The sequence below is a fragment of the Varroa destructor genome, unplaced genomic scaffold (assembly GCF_002443255.2).
Source record: "Varroa destructor unplaced genomic scaffold, Vdes_3.0 BEIS01000003.1, whole genome shotgun sequence".
NCBI lineage: Eukaryota > Metazoa > Arthropoda > Arachnida > Mesostigmata > Varroidae > Varroa > Varroa destructor.
This window is the reverse complement of record NW_019211456.1, coordinates 17896630-17920667: the sequence shown is the minus strand read 5'-3', so window position 1 is coordinate 17920667 and position 24038 is coordinate 17896630. Positions and strand designations below refer to the sequence as shown.

At 42.6% G+C, this 24038-nt stretch overlaps 1 protein-coding gene and 1 long non-coding RNA gene across 9 annotated transcripts in view; one reads left to right on the top strand and one right to left on the bottom strand.

The window, feature by feature from the left end:
* sick (sickie) overlaps positions 1-24038 on the bottom strand; it is a 355991-nt gene that overhangs the window by 275497 nt on the left and 56456 nt on the right. For all 8 annotated transcript variants that reach the window (XR_015323973.1, XM_022799625.2, XM_086983939.1 and 5 more), the window contains 4 exons: positions 23458-23530; positions 22998-23229; positions 20470-20592; positions 20115-20248 (listed from right to left, as the gene is read on the bottom strand). Coding sequence is in view for 7 of the 8 variants with exons in the window: in XM_022799625.2 (XP_022655360.1) it covers positions 20115-20248; positions 20470-20592; positions 22998-23229; positions 23458-23530 (562 nt within the window). In the remaining variant the exon portion in view is untranslated. The remainder of the gene's footprint in view (positions 1-20114; positions 20249-20469; positions 20593-22997; positions 23230-23457; positions 23531-24038) is intronic.
* On the top strand, positions 20118-23103 carry LOC147756612 (uncharacterized). The gene is made up of 3 exons (XR_015323982.1): positions 20118-20258; positions 21154-22802; positions 22970-23103. It is a non-coding gene; the product is annotated as an uncharacterized LOC147756612 (long non-coding RNA).

The following is a 24038-nucleotide window of genomic DNA, read 5'->3' as shown; positions in this document are numbered from 1 at the left end:
AGAGGTGCTGCAGCGATGGACGAAGGATATTGGGGCGATTCGTTACAATTAGTAGCTTGCCGCACTCCGATCGTTGTCCGCCTCCCACCAATGGATTTTGTCGGAAAGCGACCACTAACCCAAAATGCGACTACGTGGGGCGTCCCACAGGCCGTGCTTGAGGAAGCAGGGGAGGGAGGAATTTCAGGGAAACCAAGAAAGCCTGGAACCACTGGCGTTGTCCACCCTGTGTTTTCGTTGCCCTCCCAAGACGACGTTTCGAGAAGTTGTCGCAAAATCTTTGTGCCATCCTCCTCCTCTTCGGTGTTAAAACAGCGGCACCTGCAGCCGTTGTGTAAAAATAAAACGGGACAGAGTGGCAGCTTTGCTTAAGCAGCAAGTGGCACAGGGCGTCATTCGTTGCAATAACTCCCGGTATTTCAATTAAACCGCCATGTCACATCGCCTCGTATCGAATCTCATAAAAACAGCGTGTGTCTATACTTGTACTATAATCCATGACAAATCGAACACGGTAATCCAATTAATAAATTGACCAGTAACTACTCGCATTTGGCCTGATACAAGCCTTTTGCAGTAACAGCATACAGGATTTTCGTTTGAAAAAAATATCTCTTGGGCGTAGAATATACTACGAATGTACATAGCTACAACATTTTTGTAACACGCGCTTATGTTGTAAGGTGTCTTCTGTTACGGAAAGATAGCTTGTGTTGCGTATAAAAAAAATTATGTTTATTTGATCACACAGGAAAGATAATGTATTTGCACATTAAACAACTCAGTGGCCAATTTACGTTTTCCGCTCATTTTAAGTGCTGCTCTCACTTGGAGTAGTGTGCTTGGCTTGCCACGGCTTTCCTCTAGCGTTCGAGTCATAAATCGATTTATTGCAAAAGAAAAAGGGATCTATTGCGGGCAATTATTGAATATGGTGTGTATCCAAGCACTTGTAAACTTCTACGTTTTATTTGAATCGCTTGCGTCTTAGAGCACGCTGTATGGGCCTTAAAAGTCTCCATTTTCTAACATAACAGGATCTACACTGTAATCGATGTGTAAAAGTAGGCAAAATCCGATGCTGGTCTATCTAAGACTCTGGCGTTCAGAAAAAAAGGGTATAATATCTAAAACTTCACACAGTCATGCAAGTTCTTTTTGTCAGACTTTGAACTTTCTTTAGACGACTTGGGTCGATGTGGTTTAGCGTTATCCAAAAGCAACGGAACGACTGGCATTTCTAAGGTAACTCGATGTCTCATATGCTCTGGTAGATGAAGCCTTCAAAGATCTTGATAATGCTGACCATTGCAATCACCGACATGAATCATAACTGAATAGCCATGGGTGTACTTTCATGGTCCGTGTCCACTCTATGGCTATTTCTTGGTTAAGTAGACAATCGCAATTTCATTGTAACTAGCTTCACCTCCTGTCTGCCCACGTGTTGTTTTCGACTAAGATTTGATATAGGAAGCTGGACTACTGGGAGGTTTTGTACCTTATCTAAGGTGAAACAGAGCAGCATACGGATTTACAATATACCCTTCTAGGGTCACAAACTAGTTTCTTAGACCTCGACCTGGTGTACGATCTGGGGTCTCTCTCAAATAGCCTGACATATACAAATACGTATATCGAATTGTTTTTTGAGTAGCAATTGGTTAAGAGCTATGTACGTACTCTAATATATAAAAAAAAAAACAATCCGATAGATCATTTACGTCTTCAGACCCTATTTATCTAATTGGTTAAATAACTGATTGAAGACTGAGCGGGTTATTGTCGCCTAGTCAAATTGATTTCGTTCAAATTTGATGAGGTTGGATTGACCAATAGCTCGTTAATCGTGGACACGTTCTAAATTATTGAAATGCAACATCGGTAAACAACATTTTCTTTTTCATTCTTATACATTTTGCTTGCTAACTGTAGGTGGAGTAGTACGCGTTAACAAGCTCACTGAAACGTAAGGCTAGAAAGGTCAATTAATTAAGGGTTTTTTTTTACTTATTAGTTACTAATTCGGCATTTTTCTTCTGGCCACAGCTTGTAGATATATTTTTCGTTCTACATAATACTGTATGTATTCATTAAAGCACACGTCGTTCGTAGGTATTGAATATATGAGTACTTCGTCACTCTTTGTGTTTTATAGGATATGTAAGATATATTCCTCACATTTTTTTGGCATAAATTCATCTCATCTCACAGGGGGTATTAATTTGTTTTAAGAAAGGCGAAGGGGTAGGACTCGAGTATTTTTTTATTTTGTCCAGCTTCATGCCGGTCAAGCATCAGGCGAGCACACTCTCTTTCTGCCTCATCATCTTCTTTCAGCATTCTTAGTAGCCTACGGCGCCGTGAAGACTGATTTCGGCGGCTCCGGACCGTATTGTTGTGTAGGCAGTAGTAACTGAAGCATAAGTCACTGTTCGTCAGATAAACGCCACATCATAGGTCCAATAATGTCATACTCACGGTATCACATGCACTCACGTATTCAGTCAAAATATTGTGAGACGTATTAACAGTCGCTACAGACGTCTGCTGATGTTTCGCGCTTCAGATAGTGATTGTCGCGAAATAACTCATTTCAATGCTTCAAAATAAAGTGGGGTAAACGGCTTGATACATACAGGTCGGGACCTGTATGCACACAGGCTGGTTGATAATTTACTGGGCGCTGATTATATCGTTAGCTATAATGCACGTAAATAAAAGAAAAGTGCTATTAACAAACATTAACTATATTTTTCCTGTTTGAGGAAATGAAAAGCGTATACAGACACACGCGAGGCGATTAATATACATCAGTTATTGTTTGGCGACCCTAGGGATATTCAATGCGGACTTAAGAGGTTTTATGTTGCGAACCTACTTATGTTTAGTGCTTATAAATTTTCCCCATCGCAGTTGAAGGTGTATATCCCTTCAGCCGACAGACAGTATATCCTTTGCCAGCAGCTTGCACATACCCCTAGTCAAAAGAGAACGTTGCACTCTTACGATTTTAAGGTTCCACAACGAAACGGCTAGAATTTGAAACGAATAGCGGAATCCTCAACGGCGTATTCAAATGCGCCATCTACATAAGTTACGGAACACGGCTACAACAGCTGCGGTTCATCGTTTTCCTCTGTATCTGAATAATAGTGATAATGGCAATGGTGATGATGATGATAATGATGAGCCAGAACTTTCGCTTAGGATTACCGGAGCCTTGTAAGCTTTTTCTGAATCGAAGGCTGGAGGATGGTATCGGTCTTTGAAGCCCGCGTGAAGCCTGCCTCTAGGCCCAACGGCCTCGACCGAATGCTTTGACTTCTTCGTCCTGTCTCCGCATTCAGAAGCCGAGCCGTATTACACGTGCGCTCTATCTATGAGAAAAGAATAACAATTGCCCATGTCATATAGCTGTAAAGGAATATGGGTGGGTGTGGTGAGTTAATTCCCTTAGGCAGAACCTTTACCCGCACGCATGGTGGCACATATGTGGTATGAGAGGTTCCCAATTAGTTTCAAACAAATGAAGAATTCGACTTAACCCATTGTCTTCCATCATGCATTCATTAAGCCTTCATGTTCATGTTTATCCTAGTAATTTTTCACTCATGTAGATGCTAAAGTCAACAACGTTCATAATCTAGCGGGTGGAAGAAGCGAACGTAACTGCATCGTCAAAAGAGACAGAGATCAGAGCTAAAGACATGTCATTGCGAGTACAACAACCTACCTAGCTATCTCGTGAGACAGTCATCTTCTTCGATCGTGTTTTCGCCGCGTCCAGTTTCTATGGATGTTCAAAATAACAAAAGCTTAGCGTCGACTAATAAACTGACGACGCCTACGCCCTGTCCTCAATCTCCAACGCGTCCAAGGCATGCGGTCGCGGCTGCTTTCACCAGAAGTAGGTAGCGGGGGACTTAATGTCTTGTAGAATCCAGGATTACTCGCTACTAACAAGAGACCAAAGAACGAGACGTCCCTGGCTGGGGGACTGACCACCGAAGGCCACTACCAACGGGAATGCTCACCGCCAGGCTTCTGGTGCCATACAATCAGCACAACAGCATTAGCGTCGTATGTGTGTATGTTGATCGGGCAAGACGCAAGGTAAGAGACGAAGAGCGGTAAGGAGAAGGACTCGGCGCTATGAAGGCAAGGGAGCACAAGGAATCAAGGCACGACAGAGCGGGGTTGGGCTGGCAGAGGTGGCGTCGGAACTGTTGTCCAAATTATAACTTATGGTTGCCACCATCAATGGTTGTCATTGCTGGTTCGTTTAGGGGAGATACCAGCTAGTGCCAGATCAGCAACTACACCGTTAGCTGCCATGTCCTACCAGCCATGCATGGGGCTGTGACAGGGCAAGCCGCGAAGCTTTTGACTTCTTTCAATGTTGCTAGGAATTCTTAGAGAGGACTAGCAGCTTTAAGGGCTATAGTTTCCTAGTTTGCTGCCGCCATATTGAGTACTATGGGTTGTCGCACCGAGAGCAGGCGATACTTAGTCACATCGGAAGAACGAGAGCGTCAAGAAAAGAGATTCCTGGAGGTACGTAGGTATCGCCACCTAACCTATGCCTAATGTAAGCTTGTAGTAGAAGAAGCAAAGTGTAGGTTGGCTAGAAGTAGATCGGTAACCTGTGCGGCGGGTGGGGTGTACCCAAATGAGAGAACCCGAAGAAGAACCCAGGCCAGTAAGAGAGAGGGCGAGCAATGCTGAATCAGAAGCAACCAGGAAAGCGGTTCTCTTAGTCTAGGTCGACAGGCAGGTGCCTTGTGGCTCGCAGGATAGCAGCAGGCCTGGAGTAACATAGGTGATTATAGCTAAATCGTACTATGATATGAGATGCAATAGTAGAAAAGATTCTGGATGCTTGCAAATGCTATGAAGGCTCGTTGCAGGGCAGAGTTTAGATTGTGCTGGGGTTTGTTGGTGGATGGACTGTAAGAATCTTAAGGGAGAAACCTTGCTATGCTGATCTCCGCTGGTGATACCACGGAGTTGCTTCGGTGCATCTGAGCGGTCCAGACAAGCGGTAAGCGACTCTGAATAGCAACCAACGCAAGGTGTAGAGGCGGCCAGACCACGACGGCGAAGGAGCAAGGAAGCTACTCTCCGGAGAACGGATGCTACTGCTGAGTAAAGGTGTTTCAACCACGGTCAACTTAAAATGGAGAACCACTCCCGGGTTAACACCGACCAACACTGAAGCACACCACTTCTGCCCCTGTAAGCATCTGATTGCCCCTTCTGCGCTCCACTGTGTAGGGTGAGGCGGGATGGGTCGCGGTTGTGTGGGTATTTCATTAGGATCCAGGGTAAACCTGCCAACAAGGAAACGCCAGCCTCATAAGAAACAGCGACTTGCAGGAATCCTCGACAATGTCATATAGAGCTTTACGGGGAGAGGGCACAGCTGGCTGAATTAAAGGCAAAATAAAGGCGTTGCTGGAAACGAGGGCGTAGCCCTCTTAAAAGGTGATACACAGAACAGGCGTCCGTTTCTGTTATACTGGATCAAATGAACTCTGCCGCACGTATTTAGCAAAATTATTTCCTGGTTGTTGAATGGTCCTCTATTTTACAGTAGTTTAGTCTCAGAATGTCCAGCCAAATACAGCTACCGCTATTTTATCGAAGTGTCACAGTCGACTTACATTTGTGCTCAAGTTATTTATGGTTTGGTCTACAATTCGAGTATCTACCAAATTGTTTTATTCCGTTTCAATGTAAGAAATGGAACAATTATTATTTATTAACTAAGTCGCGATATTACGTGTTTCTCTTGAGAAAACCTAAAACATACGCATGTCGTAAAAAAGCTAAAAATAGATGACACTATGGCACCCCCGCAACGGGTTATTTTCAAACTATATTATACGTACCAAAATGGCTACTTCTTATATTCATTCCTTAAGAAGCTTAGCGAAGACGATCATTATCCAGTAAAGCGATAATGGTTTCCTGGTGGAAGCAGAGAAATATCCACCAGCGAGATCTGTTGTCGTCTCCGTCTTTTATATGTCGATCCGACCCTGTCCTAGACAGACCTAGGCAGGTGGGGTGAGCCTTGCTGCTGCTTTTGCACAGAGGCAATCGCTTTCATTTGCCTCCCAAAGGTGGCCGTTTCCTAGCATGGGAGCATGCCCACGCGATCTGAGGACAGTCAGTCTCGGATTCCCCCAAGAAGAAGAAAATGGCCGCTAACGCCATGACTATGGTAGCGCGGATCGTCTAGCTCGTGAAATATTACGCCGCGTGCATCTTGTTACCGTCACGGCCCGCTTTGCGACACCATCTTGTCCCAAAACACCGCCATCAACGCGCCAGCCACGCTTTATCAGGGAAAGGAAAAGAAGCGTTACGCTCGCAGAAAGTGAGCGAGTGAGGAGAGACTAAGGTAACGGCATTCCTACCACCTCGATGTTGAGTCGCCTTTGGTTGGGTGAGAATGAATGCTGCGAGACAGTCAGATAGCTTTAGCTAGACATATACAGTGCTTGCACATGCTCGCATTGGCAAAGAGGGTCAGTCTGAGCTGCTTGTCTATCAGGTGGTGTCAAAGCTCTCATATGTAACCGCCCACACCGCCACGGACTACAAGCGACTCCCGACTCCCACGCACGCGCCTTCGTCGGGCGTCCTAAAGCTCAAAACCTAGATACTGGCCGCAAACGAGAAACAGCAAGAAGGACAGCGACCTATTCTATTCCCAGTAATGACAACAAAAGAGATGGATGGTTGGTCTGAAGACAGACAACAAAAGCGGAAGAACCATCTAACAGAAGCTTGCAACCATCGCCTAGAGTTAGTAGTGTATGGTAGACGGTTGCTGTTGCGTGGGTAACGGGCTCAACTTGATTCCGTATTTCGGGCCACTTCTCTCCGCTTCTTCGCTTTATTAAGGAAATCAAAACGAAAGGCAAAGCAGGACACGTCAAGGCTTGTCAACACTCTGGCAACGCTCGAGTATCTCGAAGAGGCCGTGCCGCCTTGCACGCTACCATCCGTAGAATAATCTGACGGAATAAACGGATGTGCGCGTGTGAACATGAGCGAGATGTGTGTCTGTTCGTTTAGCTCAGGGATTTGTGTAAGCACGAAAAGGCCAGGCAATGAATGCCGTTTACTGGTGAGACTGGCGACCCAAATGTTGTTGGAATTCGGACCTCGTGGGGAATCTCTGACTCTTGTCGTTCACACAACTACAGTGCTCCTAGAGAGCCAGAGCATCCAGCGTGCGAATACCATAGCACGTGGCCGTCCATCTGTGTGAACACGCACAACCGGGCACTCAGGTCCAGGACGGTACATACTTGCCTAATAAATTGGCGGACAACACCTTGCAGAGAAACGCCGTTCCTCGTTACAAAGCATCACAGTAACATAAAAACACTATGATATAAAACATTTCGTAAAACTAAATGTCCTAGCTATATGCAACCATGGTGGAGCGCTCTCTTTTAAAGAGTGAATGGAGTCCTTTCCGTTTGGCATTATGCGACATTTTTCTAATAATACTTTTGTAGGTCAGGGTTCTGATAACCAAAAACGCTAACGGCTTTTTTTACACCTAATAACAACAAGTACAAATATAAAAAACAAAATAACAATGATTATAGTTGTGCAAATTTAAGGTAAAATGCTATTTCGATTGGCGTTTGTCCTACCAGGTTTCAATCGGTGAGCCTACTAGTTTGGATCACTTTGTGCTGTCTCACGATCGTCTGCTTATTTAAATACACTTTTGAGTTCATTTCAACCGTTTTCGAAACTTTCTTTACTTTTTGCAGCTTATTTTTTGATTCAAACTCGAGGCAAACTTTACAGCTGTGTCGAATAGATGGGAATTACACCGGGAGTCGAGAATTCGCTTTATAATTTACAAGCCCCGATCAGCAAGCCCGGTAGAATCCTACGAGCCATAAGCAACTCGACTAGGGCAGCAGGGAAAAGTATACAGTCAACAAATAAACTGTAATTACTAAGTAATGCATGCATGTTAGCCTAGAATACATGGCATGCTATAGACCAGCCAGAGACCTGTATTCTGCACGCATTGCCTACCACGAGCAGCATTCGAGGGGCATCGGACTTGTGCCCGTCCCTTTCCTTGGTCGTTTCTGCAAAAGAGTTCTTTGCCCACCATCCTGCTACTGTTATTACTACCAGCATTAGCCACCATATGCATTCCCTTTCTTGTGTGCTTCTATTTCTTCGCAGCATATTATGAGCGTGCGTCTTGCTTGTTTCCTCGTATCGGTGCACGGTATAGCTCTCTCCTTGTTCTTCGCGATCATGTCCTTTTCACAAGGAAAGGTAGCCGACGATAGCATAAGACGAGGGTCATTTTGGCTGCTGTTGTGCCCTAGGTCACATGGGACACGAGAGGAGGCTTCGGTTTGATAGTATCTTCGACCAAACTACACTATAGATCTCCCTTTCCCGTTTCGTCTAATCTTCTCTCTTTTGCTCTCCAAGTTGAGAAGTAGCGAGTAAGTGCGTATGAAAGTAAGGCCGTCAGCGCCAGGGCTTGCTGGCCACTCTATAATACATCACTGTCTACCTGCATACTTGCCCGTCTAGTCGTCGTTCGCCCGCCTCAAGTCTTGCCCGTCGTCTTACAGAGTCACTAGCTCGGAACACTCCTGCCACTGCTACCTTTTTGCTTGCGGGATGCAGGTACAGTGGTGTAAGGCTCACACCAGAAGGTTGTCCAGTAGCAGCTTCAGGTTCCTTCATTCATAGTACCTTCCACAGTTTTGGTATTTATCAACTCCTTCAGGTTTTAGCCAGAGAGCAACGCCCATATAACACTACAACTCTGCGTTTTCTCTTCCGTTCTCAGCTCCTTCTTTCCGTCTGCCCTCTTCCCGTGAGGATAAAGGTGAACAGGCCTACCACCCCTCCTGTTCTTTCGATATTATTTCTCTGAAGAAACTCCATATATCCAGCGCGTTAAGTAGTACATGCGCCATTTGACCGCTCGTGCTACTTTTGACAACAGGTGGATGTATAAAAATTGAAAGAGAATCAACATTCACTCAAAAATAATTAGTAAATAAATAAAGCAAAACAAGGCGATATGTATTGTCTGGTAGTCCATGACTATGCTCGTTATGGGTAACATATTACGAATGTGTGTCTTCGTTTTCAGAACAGATCTCATCAGGGTTTAATGTAACCGAAGCCTAGAAATGCATAACCTCAAAATCCTATGCAGTGAGGATCGAATCTATAACGATGACTGTCTACTTCGTTCAAACGTAAAGTGAATGTAATCGATATTAATTTGAATGCGTACTGAGCAAACTTTGAATGTTTCTTTCTATATCGGTATTGATCTTTGTGCGCCATTACCAAAAACTAAGAGACTAGCGTTTCAAATACATACATATATGTACGCCTAGCAATACAAGTATCTTCCCTGTAAGTTATTACAGTAGAAGCTATGACAAGTTTGCGAAGTTACATGCTGCCGACTCTTCAGCTCTCGAGTCAGTTAACATTTCGCATGTGGACAATCGACATGACGCGTACGGTCTCGTGTGTACACATACGGCGAACGTTCGATATGGCCTTTATGTAAGTTTGCGGTTCAAACGATAGTCATAGGAAAATAACACAATGATGAAGGTTTTCATAGTTCCTTATATGTAGGTAGCGGCACATGTCTCTGCGGGGTGTATGATTGTTCAACCGTAACAGGCTTCATAGAGACATATTTCTTCTCTTAGGCTTCACTAGCTTCAATATTATCCTCAAATCCTACAGGCGCAGTGTACTCGCTGGGCTTCCTAGGTGCGGGTACAGCGCGGTGCTTATCGAGGTTACTGTGTCCCAACTATAATTTAAACGACTGCCGACGGTCATTTAAATGGAACAATTTAAGTTACGTTAGCAACGCGAATGTCGCGCGCGCAACTGAATATAGCATATGAGACAGGCGTTGGGCGGTACCTGTAGTCAACGAAATGGTCTGCTTCTGTTTGAGTTAAATAAGCGCATCATTACGTGAACGGCTCTCCAACGACAGCGAGGAGACTTCCCGGAAGAACAACCTTTTGAACTGCGACCAGCCGGCTAACTAACCAAACAGCCTTAAGACGGTCCTCGCTATGCCTGAATGTGAGGGTGGGCGGAATTTGCTAGTATGGGGCAATAACCATTATACAGCGAAGCGTCCACCTAAGCCTAGACACTTCTCTTGCGAATCAGCCGCTCATATTAGACAACAGGATTTTACAAGTTCGCATGCAATATGTAACATATACACTCTAGTTTTATACATTTTTCTCTACAGGTGCGCTATGGTGTGACAGGTTTAAACCTGTTCTACCAGGCGGTGATCTTCTCGTGATGCGTGAATAGATGCATCTTCACTGCACGAATTTGTGTAATATCTCTCTAGCCTGTGCTTGAAATAAAACGTTATGTATATACATTAGAAAGTTGAAGGAATATTATCCAACGAAGAATTTGAATTGCGATGTAATGGACTAATGTCAATAGTGAACTTAACGCACGCTCGGCAAAATAGCTTGCCGATTCACTCGCTGCTGGAAAGTGGGTAAATGCAGGAAAAATTTCTTCAAGTAGCCTGTTAGTAGTCCTTGCTGTTGTTGATGATGGTTTTCGTAGTAGGCAAAACTGGCCCCGAAGGTGGCCTGCGCGCCAGGTGGCAGTGAGTGCTTTCATTTTGTTTCCCTCGCTCGTTCTTTGACTCGCTTCTTCGCAGTACTTTTCTTAGTTTCCTGCGCTCGTTCTACTTCGTTAGCGCCTAAGCACCCTAGTGCACAACTGCTCTCGTGATTAAAGACAGCGGTCGCATATTCGGACGGCTAAAAAAACGGGGCCACTGCGGATGTGTGTGTATCTGTACTCTGGCACAACAGAAGACCTCGTCTTCGTCAGGGCTCGGATGGGTCTGCTTATGCTCTGTACCTATGCTATATATGCTATTTAAGTAAGTGTTGGCCAACGCATCAGTAATTCGTCAAGTACGAACTAGGACTAGCTTAAATGCCAGGTGTTGAGGATGTTCTAGGTTTATGTATCCTGTCTGTGATTATACTGGCGTAAGATCAGCCCGAGAGTTTTTCTATAGCTGTACGTACAGCATAATATAATTGATCGTTTTGTACGTTTGGTGACCCGACAGAGCTAGGGGGTAACTGTTTCACCAAATAGTGCTTACCGGCTCGCCATGACGATGGAGGTTTGCTTCCAGGGTCATCCGCATAACATTTTCTCTGCATTATGCTTCATCTTGGCCATTTCTACTTGTCTTTTTATTTGATCGTCAACTGTAAACCTACTTGTCAAAAATACAAACTAACATTTTCTGATCGTTTAGAAGTTTCCTTTGATTCAAACCTCACTTTTTGTTTAGGGGCTTTGTTTTTTCATCTTTTTGTTTAGCTGTTGGAGGACGTTCTTTCAGTATAATGGGATACATTGAAGTCTCAGACTGAGCACCTATTAGGTGGCTTATTGTTTCATCTGTTTGTTCTCATGCAAAGCGGACAACAGTCTGCTAATCTTACGGTGTTGAGCAATCAACAAGCTGAGACCCACACGCATAGGTCACACTGAAAGCATGACAACGACTGAATTTAGACGCGTTGATATAGTTGATCTGATACAATATGCATTTACAGAAACATCCAGTTACCGTTTAGCTAATTAAACGACATTGTATATATATATATAGCATGTTATATGGATCAAACTAGGATGATGACTGATGTTTTTCCATCTTTTAGATACAAGACTTTATAAGTTCAGTTTTTAACTTTGAACAGACTAATGCGAACTGCCGTTTCTGAAGAGGGCTCTGAAAAAGTCAATCATTCAAGTACTCTGTCTAAGAAGAGAGCTAGCGTTCCTTAGCGACGATTATTTAGAGCATCCATTTCAGGGTGCTAAAGGCGGCAATCGCCTAAGTAATAGCAGTTAATGAGGTTTAATTTCGTTATTGGGGTATAGGCGAGTCTGCACTGTTCAGTAATGGCGTCACTGTCATAACCCCGCCGGTTCCGAAATGCTAGAACGGCTCCAAACGTTTGTATGCGGTTACTTCGCTACCGGCGATCGTTATTGCGTTACGGTTGCACAGGCCGAGCTCAGAGTCACACTATCTACACGGCATGTGGAAGGCGAAATTTATTTGCAGATGAAAGCGGTCTAGTTACTCAGACGTTCAAATTATATACTATTTGTCATTAAGAAAGTTTTAGGTTTTGACATGATGACTAAATATTTGACTATGTTTTAATAGTATCACCTCGGATAATAATAATTAGCTTCTTTTACCGAAAAATAAAAAACACCAGTTATAACATTTACATGGCAACAACATTATAGAATCGGCTAAGCTTACTATAACGCACTATAATTATGCCAGAATAGTTTCTCTGAAGTTTGAATACGTATCAAGTACACGACTGAACATAAATAAAAGAGCTACATTATTTAATTTCTACGTAATCAGTGCTATATCACGAAATTTCATTACAACTTTCTCTCTCTAAAAGCACTTCTGCAATATACTGCTCGCATTACTACTGAGCACATCGAAATACTATATCGTCAAAGAGGATACTAATAGTCCAAAAGTCTATGATTCGATGATGGAGTTCGTAAATCGAGAAGTTAACATAAACTCAAAATATACCACCATAGGCATGAGCTCCGAAAGCCTTTCGTCGTTTTTCTCGTCCTTAACCCCCTAAAGCTGCCGATGGTAAACGAGCGTACAAATTTAAGGCTGCTTTTGGCGGTATGCTGATAGTATGCGAAAATGCAACTGTTAGACTACTCGTTCATCAGTGATTCCGAAGTGGATCTTTTCGTCACTCGATGCATTTGATGACGAATCTGGTGACGCTATCTTCAAACTTTCAGTTCCGTTCATAAACTTTTCGCAGTCCTTCTCATAGCTACTGGAGACAAAATGAAAATATACTGGTTTCCCACAGCCGTTACTATCGGGGGGGAAAGGGGCGAAGCGGCTTGGGCAACGCTTCAAATACGATAACGATGAGGGGCAGAAACATTGCTTAAGCAAATCAGTAGTCGCAGGTGAAACAACTAAAAGTTTCATCGCAAAGCTTTACCAACGACTTTGCACGCATCGACCATTTCGGACCAAAACGAGATATTCCGCCATCTCGTTCAAATTGACCGCTTCTCCTATAAAGCTTTCTTTCGCCCATATGCCTATAAACAGTCTGTCCCATATATTATCTCCGCGCGTGAATCGACATCCCGTAGGAAAAACGCAATGACACGGGGGGAACCAATGATACCGCATGCATCTATATATATATATATATATATATATATATATATATATATATATGTATTCGCAGAATTTATGCAATATTATATGTGTTGCGGCAGTTCTGCATTAGGTTTTCTGCTATGTCGTCTAACAGTCTAAGCTGACATCAATTGTATAGTTAAAGGTGCACAAATTTTAAGCGCAATACGACCGTATCGCTGCCTGGCCCATCCTTCGAATACTGCTAAATGCAATGAATTCTATAGCGTCTAACGGGTACGTTTATGTATAAACACACCTAAACAAACGCACATAATCATGGACCACGCTGACTGGCAGTACACGAATTTTGCCGAAGTCGATTGCTGCGATCAACATCAGATCTCTAAGATGGGTTGGGTGGTGGCCGCCACACTCGTGATGGCGACTCATGCCATCAAGGCGAAGGGAAAACGCTTCACTTCACAGGCTGCCAACGCACAGTGACGCTGGGCTGGAGTCTCCATCAGGATGAAGAAAACCATGAGGTTTGTGTGTGTCCGTATGACGAAGTAGAGGAGGGAAGACGCAATAAAACTTAAGTGTACTTCACACCGAATATAAACTTCGCTTAGGCCGACAGACGTGGATTTGCGGCGGCGGCGGCGGCAATGAAGGCGGCGGAATAGACGGCACTATCACCATCAGGAACGGCTTTCAACGAGAATAGAACGCAAAGCAGGTTTCGCCTTGCTGGCTATACGCATACCTATACGTAGCCTGCAAGATAACTGCTAGATAAAGGCGGAAGAAGAAACACCTGCTATATGCTTTCTGCCTCTTCAGCAGGCGGCAGAATTGCGAAGGCGAAGAAGAAAAGTTTCTTAAAGTGTCCCGGCAAATGTTGTCTGGATGGCAGGAAAGAAGCCGATTGAAGACACCTGGAAACGGCTCGAGGTAACAGTGCATCGTGCGCGAAATCGCTTCAAAAATTCCTGTCATTTTTGGTGCTGATCTATGACATATGTATTGAGACAGTATATTTAATAAATTCACAGATCTAGGTACAATAGCACTTACTGAAAGGTGATAATGTTGCAGCACGCACTAATCAATAGCAGACACTAAGTTTGTCCTACAATAGAAAAAAGCATAGTGATCACATACGAAGCTCTCAAGTCGTCAAATATTCGTCGTTAACAAGTTGCGTTAGGAGGTAACTCAGCAGACGCAAATAAAAGCACTACACGGAGCGTGAAAACTAACGACGATAGGAAAATCTTTAAATCATAGTTAATATATACTACTAACTTGAATCGACCTATTCAACCTGCATTTTCTTTTTGTAAGATTATGGCACCCTTTTATTCTAGATTACTATCAGATTAGATCAAACTGAATGGCATTTTCCAGTACAACTAAAATTTAATTTCATCCGCTCCGTAAGTACTATATGATAGTTTTTCTAGTAACCTCAACCACAACAGATATTTTTCTTTGCATACATGCCATTTTACATCTATAATGAAAACCATAGCTCTTAAAAACAAATTGTCGCATTAATGTTGCTTTTCGGAAAGTGTCGCTCAATTTACGCTCCCCCAGTCGTCGTCTGACCGTGTGTCCCTAGAAGCATGCGGACAGCAGTAGCTTTGCAGTAGAGGGTTTCTTCCCTTCTGACAAGTTCCCTCTCTTCACGCCCCCAACTAAAAGTGCCTCGTTGCCAACTCTACAGCAGTCTTCCGATGTGCTCTTGCTCCTGCAAGGCAATAAATCATGTCGCTTAAATCCAAAACAAAGCTGTCTTCGCAGCCTGTTCCTACTCTTTCGTCGATACTTAATAAAAGCTTAAGTAACAGGCAGACGACGTGAACGATGAAGCGGCACTTGCAAAGACTGCGAGGGTTAAATAGCCAGACTGGCAGGTAGTAAGGGGTGCGCCCTTACCCAAGAATGCATGACAGCGTTATTCAAGTTTGGTCTTCTTTTAGAACAGTGGTCTTAGCGTAACAGCAACGACGGCGACGGCAGTTAGCGGTACCATGAAACCAGCGGTAGCCAGTTAGCGGTACCAGAAACAATAGCAAAAAAGTACTGAGGGGATATTGGAACGCCGAAGGGGATCGTTTTCTGCATAGAGAGACTACACAGAAGTGAACGATGATGTAGTTAGCTAGCACTAACAACATTTAGAAATGTAATAGCTATTTATTAAGCGCGGGGAATAACTAAATTTCAATTTAAATTATTGATGACTCCAAAAATAAACGCATTTTTTAGACTTAAAATTGCGATCAAGCAAATGCGGTGGTCTAGCTGTTACCCTATTTATAGCATAGTTAGCGCATGTACCTGTGTACAGGCGGCACAGCGTGTACGAACGGGCGAATGAATACCATCAAGTGTTCAGTTAGCTCCCAACTCCTACCGTTTCTCTCGTTTTCTCAGATTAATTCATATATGGACTATCCTATTAGACTTGATACAGTGTCAAAACGGAGCTCTAACTGCACTGAAGCCGCACGACCTAGCGTATAACCTAGCCTTGCTGGTCTCAGCGACAGGCTTAGAGTACTATTACTACTACTACTACTGCTGGGCTGTGCTGTAGAAACTGAGGTTAGGCACATAGACAGTGGCGACCTCCCTCCCTGCTGCCCCAACTCGTGGGCAATGTCCCATAGGGTTTTCGAGCCCAGCGCTGGTTGTGCAGTGTACGTACGCGGCGAGCTCATAAATCATTCCCGATCATATGCGGTGGTCGAGACAAGGGGATGCTCTAAGCTGATCTTGTCTGAAGATGGCAAGCCACGCATAGCCTCGTTACCGACAAGACGCAAGCCACGACTACGTACAAACACGCACACATGCAGCTGGTCACTAGCACTAAGATAACCCGGGTCGATTCGAGCAAGAGCGAACCGAAACTGTTGATGGTGCTTGTATTGATGCTTCCGCCGATGCTGCCGTTACTCAGCAAGTGGACACTCGAAAACAGACTTGAACCATTACAATAGACGAACAGGAGCCGAGGAAGTGTCCGAACAACCCAATGCAGTCACAATAAATCGGACTTTGTTCGTTAGCGCTGTATAAGCGCAGCATCACTAGATATCGTCAGTATACGGACTAAAAGCTAGGCGCTGGGTCGAGATGAAGCACGCCACCTTTTTCTGTGGCAGGAGTGCAAAGTACTGCGTTCGCCAAGTGTTGAAGTTGGCGACGGCTTTGGGATTCAAGCCGGGTATATATATCCATGTATATGTAGCTGTGTAGTTTTAGCCTGCACTTGCTTTTCCTATCTCGTTTAATGATGCATACCTGTGTTGGACGAAATTGAGTCCTGCTATAGACGAAAATAGAGAGAGACTGACTGACTGACTGACTGACCAACCTATTTTCACTAAACGTCCTTTAAATTAAATGATAACCAACGAATAGTTTTAAGGTGGTGTTAACGTATATTAGGATGTTATAGTCACAGCCATCTAGCGACTTGACTCAATTTTTGCGTGGTATTGTTATTAGATAGCTAAACGGTCTGATTATTTAACTCTATTCAAGAATTAAAACGTATCAATGCACTTGGTATCTAACGACTACTCACGTTTCTAAGCTTTTTCAGATATGAGAACGCTTTACTGCTGGGGAATCACAGTCTATGTATTTAGCTCAATCTTCAAGATGCCAGAATGCTTATAAGAGATAAGCTTAATTATTACAAAATAGCAAATAACGCAGTGAAAAAATAGCAGAACTCACATCTACAGAAATATAGCTGCAACTCAATTTCGAGAAAAACAACAGCGTGTTACCATTATTGATGCTATATCAAGCTACACTCTAGTTTCAACGACTGGCTAAGTACTACTAGATCGGTTCGGGCATGGGCCTCATATGGACACAGGCCTGTTGAAGATGTGAGCCAGCGTAGGCTCGCCTGCAAAAACAAAGAGTCTTATGCGACAAAAGGACGAACGATTGGTGCATCGTCAGGACGACGAATCGATACATTGACAAACGAATCACATTAGACCAGCCAGAGGAAAACTCGATTCAACCTCTATCTCTACCGACTGACCGCTTAGTCCGTTGGGCGCAGGATAAACATCGAGGAAGAATCGGCCAAGGTGCCTAGAAGGCCTAAACTATGGAGACGTGACCACGGAACTTGCTAAGAATAAAGTATCGCTATCTTTATCGTTGAGCATGCAAACGATTCACTGCCGCTATCGGGAACTGTCGCTACCATAAAGACGAACCTATTATAGGTTTTGCAAACTTTTCATCATGCCATTTTTTTATGTCGAGCGTACTTCTTCAAGCAGGATGGTTGGTTGGCTGACCTTAGAAGGTGCTAACGACCTTGATGCTTAGAAAATGCGTCCATTATTAATGCCTGCCCAACCTCAGATAACGGTTGTCTAAAAAAATTGGCGATCTATCGGATATCTGCTTGGATTTGAAGATTTTAACCCGCGTCCAACCTGCAAATGAAGAGCTGTAGTATTATACGTGTTGAGCTTACAAATATCTCCAGCGTTCTGAGTCAATGACACAAAAGAAATACTCCTGTAGCGCGAAATACGTTGCGTCCCGATTTGAAACAGCAGACTTATAAAAACCCGTAAAATATAAAATGTGTTTATTTTTACGTACAGGGAAAATGGTTCAATAGTAACTAGTTCAATTGAAATTAGAATTTAGACATTTTGGAATTATAAGAAAAAAAAAAATTAACGGATGAAGTTGGTTTTGTGACACCGCAATGATAACGTACTTTCTTACGAACATCAGGGGCGTGTAACAACGTCTAGATGCGGAATCAGGTGTAGACATGTTTCGCTGATTGTCAGCAACGCTTAGCACCGGTTCCGTTTACTTGTAACAAATAAAAGTAGTTTCTTGAGCCAATCGAAAAGTACTAAAGAGATAAAGATTCAATGCCATTATGAGTACTACACTAAGAAACAGTCTATTTGTTTTTCTGTATACTCGGTATTTGTCGATGTTGATATCAAAATGAAAATTGAATACCTAGGTTGTATTCCGTTGTTGTCTTATTGCACTATGTGCAACATCATTATTATAGTCTTCATATATATTTTCGTAAAATTTAAAGTTTTCTTGAGCTCGAACTATCTGACTTCATCAGATGAGCTTTGTCGTCGAAGGTTCTCAGCACAACTGTCCTTCGTTCTAGACGTATTGTCCATTACTGATTCCGCAAGTGCGACACAATACAATGTTATCGTCACTGGTAGCACTACCAGAAGTTCTAAGGCAAGTCGACATAGTTACGAGACACAATTGTCCTATTCATTTTTCAATTGCGCAAAATGTGTCTCCGTTGTCTGGCTACGTAGAGATGTCCTTTGTTATGTGCTAAAATTCACTTTTGCCTGCGGAATGTATTTATGCGAGTTACACAGATATATTTGTTGCTCGCGAACTTTACCAACAAATATCTGCCATCATTCTTGTTCATTGTTACGACGTTCGTTGTGACCGTTATTGTTTAAAGGCTTTCATTTAGATAGCAATAGAATGGGGAACGACACCTATCTTTACTTCGGTCTAAATTCGTTGGCCACGATGTTCACAGTAGTTACCGAAGTTCTGACGGCGATAGCAACAAAGGCAACTAGGCTGTTGACTTAATTCTGAACTGGGTTTCACAAGTACGGGGCGCCGGCAAATCAGACGATGGGTGAATTGGCAGTCGGTGCGGCGTGGCCATTATTTATTAGCCGGGCTCGCTTGCCCCTTGGATTTTCCTTTCCCACAGGGCTGTCTAGTCTAAACTTCTGGGAACATAGTACTGCGTTTAACACTACGTAAATGGCTGCAATGTACGCTACGCCGGTAAAGTTTTCAGCTTCACGGAAAACTATGCCTACGGTCCGTCACAAACGGAAAAGAAAGTCTAGAGCTCCCCTTTTCGAGCAGAAACGTCCGCCACAGAAAGCTACTTCTCCCCCACGCACCTTTTAGTGGTAGGCAGTAGCAGTTGCGTCGGCTGTTTTCGAAAACGTTTTCCTCTGTGTGTTCCTTTACGATGAAAATTAAAACAAATCAAATATTTGACACATTTTACTTCGAAAACTTCGTCAGTCATTTTACTCTGAATATCTGCACAGATCTGGACATCTGCGAAGTTTGGTCCGGTTCATTGGTATTAAGCATTTAGCGTTATAAAATACAGGAAAAATGTTATATTTGCCTCAGTTGCACAGGCCAGGAGCTAGGTGATTCTCGCCTATTTCCCAACAAAAAACTGTGATTTGTCTACAGTTGTTATCGTATTCATCCAAATAATTGTTTCGGTTCATAGTGCAACTGATAAACAGTAAAATTACTTTTATTACCTTCCCTATGCAAAACGCAGACAAACCTTCTCATTAGCATCACGATGGTCTAAAAACGATCTATGTTATCAACAATGTGATCAATAGTATATTCCCTAAGCTAAGGTGTTCTTAGCTAAATGTTTCAACTTTAATGTCCCAACATTTTGGATCGGAAGAGACTGCATTAGGTTATATCGTAGGCTTATAGTAAAGCTATATTTCCGTGGTAAGCCGTGTGAGTATTTACGTAGAAGGTCCACTACGGAAAGTAATCGTAGCTCCTTCCCAGTGGCCATGTCCATTGGGAGTAGTCCAACCTACGACGAATTCGCTGCGACTGAAGGTAGTCCAATGCCTAGTAATTGTCGATAGCTTAGGGATGTCCACTCTCCCAAGCGCAAAATACCGTACCATATCAGTAGGCAGCTTTGAAGAAAAATAGCAGATATGAAAAATACGCCGAACTAAAGTTATCCGCGTGAAAGACTAACCTGGACTGATGCGATGCTGCGGATGTTGATGAGACGTTTGGTGTCGATTAAGACTGTTATTGCCTGAGGTAGCAGTGTGGCCATTACTAGAGTGGTTCTTCACGTGGCCTGAATGTCCAAGGGTGTGATGCGATCTAATTAAAGGTAAGAGGACAACACAGGACATTAGGCCCGTACAACACTAGACCTACGTGATAAATATTTTTACAAATTTGTCCCCTTTTCGATGGACTAACGTAAGCTGAATAAATTTATTATTATTTCCTAACAAAAAAATGATGTTCATCTCTAACCGCGTAAAGAACATACTCGTACTAGTTTATTAGAAGGCTTGTAAATGATCGCAGCCACAAACCTTGGATTGCTGTTATCCTGCAATAGGACGGGGTGTGCGGAATACCTTCGAGGCACGGACGAGGTCGAACCAGGCCGATCAAGAAACGAGACTCGGGCCAGCCCAGTCGTCAACGTCGGCAACCTACAACAAAGCCGATGAGCACACATTAAACCGATTGTATAACTGCTAAACCTATATGCAGTACGCCATAATCCCACTGTTTCAATACAGCCTAATGCCTCAAATATATGCTGACCAGGTGCTATAGTTAAAGCTATTGTTTGTTTTATCCTCGAGTTCAGTTACGTGTTTTAACGTTGAGATGTAATGTATCAATGGGCGCCTATGAAATTGGTCCACAAAAACACTTTCAATATAGGGTAAATATCGAAATGCTAGAAAACCGCACTGCTAATGAGCTCGCCTGAGAGAAGGCATTATGTTACTATGAGCGTATTATAATATTGTGTCATAATACACATATCAGCTCGCACATAATGAGCGGTAAAAAAAAATAGACACACAAGCACATTTTTAATAATATATTATATAAGCAAGTTTCTGTTTTACAGCGATTGATACGCTTTAGTTTCGTTAGGTAAACGTATCGGTAAGTCATAATAGATAAGTGCAAGGGTAACGTATTCGAGGGCGTAACATCTAGCTAACTAATTTTGTTTAATGTGTGTTGTTTTTCGTTAGTGGTTCGGGACTATGCTCAATTTTTCTTCCATTGGGCTTCTCGGATTGAAACTGCCAGTGCGGCAGGCAGCCAACGGCATCCACCTTCGAACACTTGACGCCTGTCACGCCTTCTTCAAAACACGCTTCACTTCATGTCAAATGCCCCTTATCTAATCGGTTTGATGCGTTTGACAAAATTAGAACCATATTTGGAAGATAATGTTATTATGATAATGAACTACACACACACAACTATATATATATATATATCAATTCCGTTTAAAGTGGTACCCAAAAATGTGAATGCCAAAAATCGGCCTTTTCTATGTCGTTTTTATGAACGAAGTTTTTTCAGTCATATTGCTTCCATGAAAAGCAACCCTTCTTTGCGGTGTGGATTTCTATAGAAGACAATATACACGATCGATTTTCTGTATAAAAAGGTATAACTGCATTTTAAAAAAATCGCTGCTGGTACTCATCAGTAAATTAGTATAAAATCTCCTAGGTATTTTTGATCTCCTTAGCTACACTAAACGCTATCAGTCAAATTTATGTTCTAAGTATTAACCAACATATATTATGTAAACAGTGTTCAGTTAACGAATGCATCATCTCAAGTTTTTTCTATATAAAATATCACGACGGCACTGGCAATTCTTACTGCAAAGGTATAGGCCGGCATAATTCGCAGGCCTTGGCTATTTGTCTACCGCAGCGCCCCCTGGTCGGACCGCGTAAAACAAAATTTCCTCGACGAAAAAGTGGATTCCAACTAAGAAAACCAGGTGGCGCCACGCGGTGAATCTAAGCGAAGTTAACCGAAAAAAATCATTCTAACGATTTCACGTAAAGTTTTATTGATGTTACACAAACAGCACTTGCACTTTGCCCTAAATCGTTTGCCTTCATTTTCCTGAGCCATCCATGCGCCAAATGGTTAAAAAAACATAAAGATGTTACGTGATATTCATCATTAGGTTTATGTGTAGTGAGTTAGATCTCTACACGCTTAATGCGAGGCGTCCAAATAAATCACAGAAGTTTCTATTCGAATTGTAGCGCTGTTGAGTGATTGCTCACTGACTCTCGCTTTAGTTTCATATATTGCCTATGCACCGATAAAAAGGACTTCTATCGAATTTAGCTATGGTCCATTTTCTAAACACTGCCGAAGTTCAGGACTAAAGTTAAATACAGAAAAATGATGCAAGCGAGTGGGCGGGCGTTCGGTCTGCCTTGAAGATGCTTCATGACATGTTTGTTGGCATATGTTATAAAGCAGGAAAGTCCCGGGGTCTGTGAATTATGCCGGCACTATTATGCCGGCATTATTATACCCTTGCACTAAGATTTGCGAGTGCTATTGCGAGGTTGTTTAAATGTAACTTATCGAATCACATTTGGTTCGCAGTACACTCAGTCTCGATTCGTTAGTATTTGGCATCCTTTCTGTTGATGTGGCAGTTGTAAAAAATAGATAAATACTATATGCACGTAAACGATTGCAATACAGTTTAGTGGAAAAAGTTCAATCAACTAGTTTTACTTCGAATGGAAAAACTCACATCGTATCTACTGAAGCGTATGGGCGTTCTCTTTCGAAATGCACGAAGACATTCACTTCAAATCATTTACCTGAAGACTGCCCAGCCCTATCATCAACGGTACTATGAATACGTTGTTATATAGACAAACCTAAAAGTTTTAATGTACTGCCTATTTCGAACAGATTACACAGTATGCATGATAAGGAGCGCACTAATGTAAACATTATCACAATTAATAAGTGTTGATTAATAAGTGGTGATAAATCTGTCCTATGTTTATCCAGCAAATGTAAACGACAGAGAAATATTGACCTGGACTGAATCTCCGTCGGCGGAGATAGCAGATCAGCAGCGACCATTTTTTCATTGGAAGTTGTCAAACTCGAGGACGAAGAACTTATAGACGGAACTGTTCCTGGTGATAAAGCGTTTGGAGCTATGGTAAAGCCTGCCGAAATCTTGAGTGCCTGTTTGTGGGTCTGCTTGAAACGGCTCAGACCGAAGAACAAGCTCAGGATTGGCTTTGTGTGGCCTTCGTGGATATCTGCAACATTTTTGGTCAAGCGAGAATGTAATAAATAACATTTGTCGCGAAAAAAACAATGTGTACAACGCGATTTGTACTGATGATCTTACTTTACGAAAAGAAAAACGTCAAAAGACTTCCGTATATATTTCCACAACAGCCCATTTGGTAGATTTCAATTATAAATGATAACAAATTTATCTATGAAATTGCTAGAACAACAAATTTTTTTTAAGAACAACTTACCGTGAGGCGAAATGCCGTCAACATCAACTCCAAGTTGTTGGAGGAGATCGAGACACGCTCTAATATTGTCCAACTGAAAATACACAAATAGAAATCATACTCTATTAGTTTGTCTATAAGCTGAATCAACGTTTTCGTAGGATGCGCTATTTAGCTATTTTTTCCTGCCAAGTGAAATGGTTAAAAATAATTTTTTGTTGAAACAGAAACGTCCCGTTCTCTCCATGTCTATACATATCAGCTTTGGCTCATTTTCCTAACTTAATTATGCTATGAAAAGAAGTACTTTTAAACCTTCTGTATCTGATCCATGCATCAAATGAATATACAAGGAATTCATTAAGTATCAGGCGCACCTGCTGCACAGTCCTCTTAGCCGACAGTGCGTTATCAAATCAATAGTATACTAACATTCCCTGTTAAAATTAAGCAATATGTCTCCCGTTATGCTTCCATCGTACCTTAAATCGAGGTTGAACTCTGCGCAGGAAAATCGCTTTAAGTTCTCTTTATTCAACTTCAAATTCGACAAGATTAACATAGTTTATTAGAATTATCTCTCTTTATATTCTTTCTTCTCT